The 10426-nt window shown below is 33.0% G+C and overlaps 1 protein-coding gene across 1 annotated transcript; it reads left to right on the top strand.

The window, feature by feature from the left end:
- Nucleotides 1-9227: 9227 nt before the first annotated feature.
- LOC141532184 (E3 SUMO-protein ligase ZBED1-like) lies at nucleotides 9228-10058 on the top strand. The gene has a single exon (XM_074250413.1). The coding sequence runs from the start codon at nucleotides 9228-9230 to the stop codon at nucleotides 10056-10058; it is 831 nt and encodes a 276-aa protein (XP_074106514.1).
- Nucleotides 10059-10426: the final 368 nt, after the last annotated feature.

Raw genomic sequence — 10426 nt, forward strand, 5'->3', positions numbered from 1 at the left:
CACTCTGAAGCATTTTACTTATTATGATTATTCGTAACTTGTATATTTCGCACTATTCATAAGATAAAAATAAATATGTACTTTTAATTTATTTATTCTAAAATCCATGAAATTGTTGCACAGTATTTTTAAAATTTTTCACTTTTTTATGAGGTAAAGATAAGTTTTGCTGCTTCAATAAAATCAATGTAGAATATAGATTTTTAGATTATATTAATTAAAAGAAATTACAGCACGAGACAATATTTTTTTAAAAGTATAATAATAGATTTATTGATAAGGGAAAATAACATACAACTGCTCACTAGCCTGGGTGGTATTAGACTAACTTACAAAACTATCCTTTAAAATGACTTGGGCCTCTTGGTCCCTTCTCACCCCCATCTCTAAATAGTATACTTACATACTTCATACACCCTTACTCATTCTCTCACTCGCACTCAAGCTACAATATATTTAAACATCTTACAGAGTAACTATATTTTGACATCTGGCGACAGCATGTTAAAAATACTAGTTACTCATCTAATCCTTAAATTTACAACCACTTATCCTTGAAACTAAAATAAAAATACTTAAACACTGAATACTTTTACTAAAGTAGAAGCATAGAAAATATTTACAACAAAATATTTTTCCTGCTCCTACATCAATGATTTTCAAAAAATCGGGAAGTTATTTGACTCACCCCGATTTTCAAAAATAAAGTTTTCATCAGATATATTAGTTATTTATGTACATTAGGCGAGCTACGCGCAAATACAGTCGAGGTGATAAATATTTTCAGCAGGGATAGTATAAGACTGAGGTCCGATAGGGCCGAGGTTTTATATCCCTGATGCAGAGTGGTCTAAACGACAAAGATGGTACAGGGATTCCCTTACCTTTGTCTAAAAGAACCAATCTCCAGACCACGTGCAGTTGCCAGGCATGCATTGTAGGCGTTCAGGAGTATATGTCTGAGTATTCCAGGGCTACAATCCTGATCGCCGATACTGGGATGGCATCAGGACCAAGTACTTTTCCTGTCTTATTAGACTTAGCCGCGTCTTGCAGCTCCTTAGTTGTGAAAGGTGTTGCTTTGTCGTTTTTTCCATAATGTCTTCTCTTCCGAGGCAGGTGTTTAGGAAACAGCTCCGCTACGATGCTATTCATTAAGGCAGGTGATTTTGGTGCTTCTGGTGAGGCCTTTCCAAGTCGTTTAACGACAATTCGGTAAGCTTTACCCCATATGTGCTTGTCGACATCGTTGCAGATCTTTTTCCACAACGTCGCTTTGTTTTCTTTGATGGCCCGGTTTGAGTTATTTTTGGCTTGCTTGTACTCGTTTGAATACAGATCTTGATTGGGTGGTGAGCGTTTCACAGCTCTTGTTGCTCGGTGACATAACTCGTGGTATCTTTTTCGAAGTTATGCTATGCCTGGTGATCACTAGTATGTCGGCCTATGAAAGCCCCACTTTTTCATCCGCGGCATAGAAGCATCACACGAGGCTAAAATCACTTTCATTGCTTTTGAAACCGTTTTTTCCGTCTCGCTGCGAGTATTTGAAGTCGGGTTACTCTGGAAAGTAGACAAGCTTCTTGTATTGGGACACTCGCAATGCTTTTAAATCAAGCTTCCTGGCGTTCCACTTCCGCTGTTGAAGGTCACGTTGTGGAACCGGAACAGGTGCCAATCTAATGCTGAATGTCACATATTGGTGATTACTACCACTGTATTCTTCGGATACAGTCTAGTGTTTAATCGTGTTGGCAATCTTTAAAGTCACCAACAAAATGTCGAAAATGTATTCTTGGTATCCCGATCTTCTAAAGGTTGTGGTACTAACGGTGTTCAGCACTATGAGGTCAAGTCTAGCTGCGAAGTCTGCAACTTCGTTTCCTCTCGTGTCTGAGAAATGAGCACACTATTCAATTGATTTGGCGTTGAAATCAACAGCTACGATGACTTCACCGTCGAGCTTGCTGATGGCATCCTCTATGTTTGTCATTTTCTGGTGGAACACATTGATCCCTTCATTGGGTGAAAGGTAGACGCTTATTAAGTTGGTCGTGGGAGTCTTAATCCAGACGAAACCTGTTCTGCTTCCGTTGTTGTTGACGGTAACCTTCTTCTAATTTACTATCCAGATAGTATTTATCCGTGCCGTATTTATCAGCGAACCATGTTCTACCTTGAAGGTTTAGATGTAGCGCGCAGATAAAGCAGACGTCGATTTTTTCTTCAAAGACACGCTGGCGCAGCAGATTTTACGCCAAAGCGCACCTATTCAGGTTGCCTTGCAGTATGTGCGTCATTTCTACCCTCTCGTAGCTTCGGTAAGTGCGGTGCAGAATGCCTTACAATGCCTTACAAGCCTCGGAACCAGAAACATGGCATAAGCTATCCTGAACATTTTTGTCTGGTGTACAAAGAAAACATTTTGGCTTCTCGATGCAGTCTGCGGACTTGTGATTTTCTCCGTCACATTTGTAGCAGCACTTGCCCGACTAGAAATTTTAATGTAAGACCTATTGGGTCCTCATTGGGCTGCCTAATAGGGACCCCAAATAGGGATGTCACGCAAAGTCCTATGTGGCCCTCATTGGGCAATCCCTCTCAGGTCTCAATGGGGAAACCCCATCAGAACCCAATCTAAATTTTTAAAGAAAAAATATTATGATCTTCGAAAAGATTAGAAATAGTATCGGATTAGATACTCATGTTATGTTAATCATTAGACTATTTAATTTGAATTGAAACGAAATCACTGGTCGGAAAAATCCTTGTCGAGAGTTGGGCTCGAACTTGCGTCCTTAGGGTCCTTAGTCGTTCACGTTACCGCTGGTCCAAGCAGGAATGCTGATTAATTCAATCGGTTAACTGACACATTATTCATGCTATGCTCAAGCTTTTACAAATTATTTTTTTTATTTATTCACTTTTCTGGCGTGAAAATACAATTTTTGTATAAATTAAATAGAAAATTTTAAAATAAAAAAAAAACTTGACTGAAAAATCCAAAAAAATTAAAAGAATCAAAAATAAAATTCCTTAAAACTGTCCGATTTGATTTGGGATCCTCTTTATGCTAACATAAAGAACTTTTATTTTCAAGATTAAAATTTTGTTGAAATGCATATTATTTAAAAAATTTTTTTATATGGATAAAAATTTAATTATGAAAAATACCGATAATGAAAATTTGTTTTCAATTAAAATTTCTTTTCATACTGAGAAAAAAAATTTGGAGTATAAATTTTGTTTCAGCATTTCAACATTTTTAGATACCTTAGGGAAACAGCGCCACCTAATTCAGCTGAGAAAAAAATCTTCCCATTTGACATGTTAATCAATAAAAATATTAATGAAAATTTACTTCTATCAAGAACTAAATTTTTTGTAGCAAGAGGCAGAATTTTCTTAAAACAAGATTTTCTTGACTTAAATAAATTTTTTTGGATCTAGATATGTATTTCTTGAAGCAAGGGAATTAATTTTGTTGGAATATATGAAAATTCTTGTGTCAAAAAAAAAAATTTTTTTTTCAATGTTGGATGAATTTTTTTCTAATTCTTTTCTACTCTCAACAAATAATTTTTATTTTTATTTCTAATTAATTTATGACAAATATATTCTAATAATATAAGCTCACACATCTTTGGGCGATTAATTTTTTATATAAATAAACGACTGCCTAAATTTAAAGATTATTTCTTCATGTATCTACTCACAGTTTGGGTTAACCTAATTGGGTTCTACTACGAGCCCAGTTAGGAAAGCCCATCGATGCAATATTTACATTACGTTGAGAAAATCATCTTCGGTCCCATACAGGTCTCACTTAGGAGAACTTAGCAATTTTATTTTTATTTTTCGTTAGGTTATCCCTCTTAAGTTCCACCCAGGACCTTATTGGGAAAAACTTAATAAAAATTCTTGATTTTACGTTGGGATTTCCCAATTGGGGGCTAATTAGGCCCTTATAAGGATTTCCCCATTGGGCATGCCTCTTCGGAACCCAATCAGATCCAGATGTATACCCTGGGTAATTCCAAAGTAATTTCTAATCGGGTGTTTCTGTCGAGTCCCACCCAATGACGTGTTTGATGTCCAAAACCAAGGTATCTAAAGCAGCCGGTTACTTTTGCAACTGGGCGAATGCGGCAGTTAATCCATCTGATTTTTATACGCGCCTTGTCGAGGGCCTGAATCGCGTTGGCCTTGTACATCTTGCAGAAGGCTGCCCGTTGGCGTCATGGTATAACTTTTGTTAAGTTGTCACCACGAACTTAATTAATTGATCTTTTATATTGTTCAAAATTAATCAGTAAGTTTTGAACTTAACCTTGACGGTGAAAAACTTTTGAACCAATAATATTATCGCAAAATTATACACTTTTCTAAAAACAATGTTTCTATTTACAGATATAATTTGAAAGCTCTCGTGATTTTTAAGCATTTTCGAACTGTTTCACCTTACCGATGAGTTCAGGATTCTAATACTTAAATAGTACTTGTCAGTGTATATTTTTCGATATCTTTTCCTCAGTAATTTTAGCGATAAAACAGTCAATTTTAGATATTTTTTGACATCAGTAATTAATTTTTATGTTAAATTGTGATCATTTTATTGTCAAAACGAAAAAATATCAAAACTATAATGAATTAAGTTCAATAATGAGTAAGCTCAACTGTGACCTTGAATAATTTTTCAAGGATTGAATTGTGTGTGTGTTTCTCATGGCATTTATTCGCTTGAACGATCGATAAAAGTTAAATCTTCTGAAAATTTGAACTGGTTCAGACTGTTTTGTTGCAAGAAATCTAAAAAATAAAATTTTCAAAAACATGTTTTCTTGGATTAACTTTTTAATTATTATACCAATCGGTTCCAAAAATTACTTAGTTCTGAACTTAAAAAAACAACATTAAGTATCACAAAGTGCGTCGATATTGGCTAATTTTTTTAAAAGACATCTTAATTTAAGTAACTTAAAAAAAGTGTTTTATTAAAGCGACTACTAGACTTTTAAATTCTCTATCTTTAAAATTATCTTTCATTAAAAACAAGCTAAATTCGATATGAATAGAGAGATAGAGACACATCTGTTCTTTTAGCACTATGGTGATAATTTTTACTGACATATTTCAAGAAAACATCAAACAATAAATAGTTTCAAGATCAATAATAAATAAAACTAGAAAAATTTTTGTTATAAATTAGAAAACATTGTAATAATTCATAACAAAAAATCATTGGTATTAATTAAAGAATAAATAATAAATATATCAACTGTTAAATTTTCATGAAATAAATTAATAGTCTATCAATTAATAAAACAAAATGATTCGTAGAATAACATCAAAGTTTCGTAAAATCGATAAAAATCATGATAAAGTGAAATTCACTTATTATTTGAGAAAAAATTCTTAGTAATAGCGATTTGGACAAATTTCAAAAATTTTAATAGCCACCGTTTCTAATTTTGTTCATTTTTGAATTCTTATAAAGTTGAAAGTATGTGGTGACAAAATTGGAAAAAAATTCCACCGTGAGGTTACAAATAAATCTCACTAAAAAGAAAAAAAGGCTCTCATGTAAGATAAGTATCATTTTTTGGTGAATTTTAAATTCATTTGACCACGTCTGCCGCTTTGAAATTTGAAAATATATTATTATTACCATACCCATATCGAAAAATTTAAACTGATTTTGAGCAAAATGATCTGCATTTGAACTTTTGAAAACATTCTCATGTGTATTTGATCTACTATTCAAATTATTTTTCATCTGTTTTAAGTCTAAACAACCTTTTAGTAAAATAATTGAGCAGCTATAAATATTTTATGCTGTTTCTAATCTAATGAGACTAAAAAGTTTGATCGGTTTTTAGTCTAGATAATTTGTACTTGGACTTTATATATTGTTTTCAAATTCAATATGAAATCTTATACTGTTTTTGATCTACAATTTTAATTCTAAATGTTCAAAGGCCAAAAGTCGACTACTAAGATGACGACATAATTTTTTTGAGCCTTAAGTATCTTATTAAAAATTAATGTAAATCGCATTTATTTGACAAAATAAATTTAATTATAATATATTCATGCGCTCTCTTGTTTTATGAACTGATCGTTGATCATAACTTTACATCTGTCATATTTATTTGTCTTAGCTTAACATTTCATGGGTTATAAAAGTTTTGTAGCTGCGAATATTAGTTGTAGTGATAACTAATAAATTTGTATTAAACTACGTAAAATAGTTCTCATCGTTTCATTATTTCTAAATCTATAATTTTCTAATCATCGATATTAAACACAATGTGAATACATCAAGAAGATTAAAATGTTGACAAGATGACAAGACTAATATTAAACTTTGTTATTTCACGCATCATTTAATGAGCGATATTCATTATTTGGTCGTGCGAAGTATAACGTGTGGTATACATTGCACCACGAAATAGTGAATAGTCACTATTTCAGTTTCAGAGAATGAAAAGCCATGCCCTGTAGAGGATCTTCGAGGACACGAATAAAACGATAATAAATATATTACTATTATTATGATTATTTTCATAATTATTATTATCGAATTTGTAAAAGGTCTGTTCTTGACCTTGATGCAATAAAAACCAGCTAAATGATTGGGACAAAAAAGTCTGATTTTGGTCTTGAAACAATAGAAAATAATTTTATTGTAACATAAAAAATTGTCTGAAATTGGTCTGAATTGGAAATAATACGAGCTAAAACAGATTAAATTTTTTTATTAAATAGATGCACATGATAAAATTAAATTGAATGAAAAATATTAAAAATTTTCATTTATTATAAAACAGATTAAATTTTTTGACCAGGGATATCTCTGATTAAAAAAAATTATTAACATTCAAAAAAATATTTTTTAATTTTTATGTTTTTTAAATACAATTATTTGAAAATCTTTTCAAATAATTATCAATCAGTTGTTATTTATTGATTAATAGTAGTGCTTAAATAAAAACAGGCATATTAAATGCTCATTAAACATTACATTAATTAACTTTAATTGGACAATTTAATTTGACAAGATCATAGAACTCGAACTCTCCAGTCAGTGAAGGTATCAAACAAATAAGTTTAAATAAAAAATTGAAAGAAGCAAATTAAAAAAAAAAAAAAAAGTGATTAAATCCATTAAATCAAGAATGGATATTTTTTGAATCTTCGAAAATAATTTCTTGATCGTATCTGAAGGACGTGGTAGCAGTTGTTGAAATCAGCATACCATGCGAAATTCACTTGGGGTTCACCCCTCTTGGAAACTCCTTTATGATACTTAAATTCATGATACAAGTCGCAGAAGTGGTAGAAACATTCCAATGCAGTTTTCGTCCTGATGCGATTGGACCTCTCCGTGAAAATTTCCCAACTCTCTCTGTCATATAAATTGACATGATCAAAATTGATCGAATGGAATAAGGCCTCGTGTCGTACCAATATCCCCAAGACCAGTTCTCTCTCTTGTTGACGAGTCCCTAGATATTGCTTTCAGCCGCGGAGGGTTTATAGGTTATCTGGCCTTTGTCTGTCTTTAATTTTAAGTCCAGTTGTGCTAGATCGCACTTATTGATATCTACAATAAATTGCGTGGGGATTCCTTCGCGGATCGTTCTCGGTGTTCACTGGAGATTAATAATTTGAAAATTTTGAAATCCTGGCATTTCTAAATTACTTGACCGATTAAGCTTATGTTCGAACTTGACTTGGGTATTTATCGGTAGAATAGGAGTGCACGATATATATCGATATTTCAAAAAATATCGATATATGTACGCGATATATCGCTTCAACCCGATATTATCGAATCATCTAGTATCGACTGGAATATCGATATATTTCATGCGATATACCAAATATCGTGTCGGATTCCATTTCTTTCCTTTATAGGTACTGATTCCATTTGATCTGCTTTAAATTCAACATTGTCAATTTGATTGAAAATAAAATATAAAACCGCGAACTATTGAAAAACTAGCCTTTGCAATAACGAAACGCAGACATGAAATATTACTCTTCGAGAGGGCAGCACTAGTAGCAAAGCTTTTGTAATCTGCATCTTCGGTTACTTGTCTTGGTCAGTCTTGGTCATTGGCTTCGTTTTCAGCAAGATGGCTAGATAGCTTTCTTGGTTTTCAGTACAAAATAACCTATAAATAATAGTTGTCTGTTTTGTTTAGTACAGTATACGATTTATACGGTAAGTAACGTAACGTGTTTTAAATGAAAGTACTATCAATGTTTACAATTTAATAGTATAAATCAATAAATAATGAAATGCCTTAGTATTTATGTCGGCCAAATACCGTAAACGAACATCAACTGTTGCCTTCAACTTCTACGTCGTTGCCTACGGATTCTACGTCGTCGCCAATGGATGGTAGTGAGACAAGTACGAAGAATTCACAAACTGATCAAAGTATGGATTATGACAGAGAATTGCCTTTTAAACGCCAGCGGTCAATAGAAAGTAGTTTTGGAGAAATATATGCGTATACCTCTACTGGTGACAAAGCTAAAAGAATTAACAATGCGATAATGTTCATGATCTGTAAAGACAACCATCCTTTTTCATTAGTTGAAAATGAAGGTTTCAAGAATCTTCTGAAAGTAATGGCACCGCATTATAAGATTCCTAGCAGAACCTCAGTGACACGCTGGTTAGATGAAAAGTATGATGCACTATCAACAGTTATGAAAAATAAATTATGCTGTGTAGAAGATCTTACTTTAACAAGTGATATTTGGTCAGATCTACAAATGAGACGTTACCTAGGTGTAACTGCTCATTTTGGCATCGGAATTGAATTTCATTCCGTAACTTTGGGTGTGTACCACTTAGATGACAGACACACTTCCGAATACATTGCACAAATGCTCACTAAAACATGTGAAAAGTGGGGACTTAATTCTGATAAAGTCACAGCAGTAGTAACCGACAATGCTGCAAATATGGTGAAGGCTGTCGAAATTGCATTTGGAAAAAAAAGCATATCCCTTGCTTTGCGCATACACTCAATTTAGTTGCTCAACATACGCTGGGAATTTCAGAGTTACAGCAAATATTAACGAAAGTAAAAAATGTTGTTACTTTTTTTAAACAAAGTTGTGTGGCAAGTGACGAGTTGCGTAAATCAGTTAAAGCTGACACAAAATTGATTCAGGATGTCCCTACACGTTGGAACAGCACGTTCTATATGATCGCACGTTTCCTTGATTTACGAAATCCTGTGAGTGAAATTTTGATTCGTCATAAAACAGCACCGCCGATGTTAACTGGTATGGAGTTGACGATATTAACATCGCTTCTTAACATACTACGCCCACTAGAAGCAGCGACTAAGGAAATATCTAGCGATAAATATTGTTCAAGTAGCAAAGTCATTCCGTTAGTGCATTGCATGATATCAAAACTGAAAAACCTAGTAATTGAAGAATCTTTAATCAAGGAGGTACAAAAACGCATTCTTACCGAAATTAATAGACGAATGGGCGCTATTGAACAGGTATCATCATTAGCTATTGCTACAATATTGGACCCAAGATTCAAAAAACTTCATTTCGAAGATCCTTTGGCCTGCGCAAATGCTGTTAGCAAAATTAAAGATATGTTAAAAAAAAATCAGCACGATGAATGTTCGACTGTGGAATCTGACTCTGACAGTTCAGACAAAATTAGTCTATCATCGGATCTCTGGAGTGATCACCATAAACTGGTCCAGCGGAATTGGAAAACAAATAAAACAGATGAAAGTCTTTCAGATGAGCTATCGCTTTACTTGAGGGCTCCAGTTAGTAGATTCAACGACAACCCGTTAGAAGTGTGGGCAGATTACAAAATACAGTTCCCAATGTTATACAATGTGGCATTTAAATATTTAACTATGGTGGCTAGCTCTGTTCCATCTGAAAGACTTTTCTCAAAAGCTGCACAGGTTCTTACACAGCAGAGAAGCAGACTGCAGGCCAAAAGAGTAAATAAAATTTTATTTTTGCAAGGTCTAGAGAAAAAATACTGGGATTTATAAATCTTTCATACTGGTATGGTAGAAAAAAAAACTATTATTCTTTCCACGCATATGATGTTTAGTCCGTAAGCGATAAAAACGTTGCCTTAATATGTACGTTTTATAAATAAATATAGTTGATTTGTTTCTTCTCTCTAAATGTTTTGACTCATATTAACCTTATCCCCATTTAAAATTTAATATTTTGCACTGGTTAAATACAAGTAATTACTTACGATATTTAAAAAATATCGATATATCCGTTCGATATATCGCAAAGTATCGATACAACACTACGATATATTATATCGAAAAAAATATCGATATGTTTTTTACATGAACATCCCTACGGTAGAATGAGTATGTTGAGTTTGGTAAATATCCGTTGT

Source organism: Cotesia typhae, unplaced genomic scaffold (assembly GCF_013202065.1).
Source record: "Cotesia typhae breed Kobodo isofemale line unplaced genomic scaffold, CoteBio_Ctyphae contig_119, whole genome shotgun sequence".
NCBI lineage: Eukaryota > Metazoa > Arthropoda > Insecta > Hymenoptera > Braconidae > Cotesia > Cotesia typhae.

Bases quoted from the DNA above. Each gene is read 5' to 3' on its own strand.
- LOC141532184 (XM_074250413.1), top strand. From the start codon at position 9,228: ATGATCGCACGTTTCCTTGATTTACGAAATCCTGTGAGTGAAATTTTG.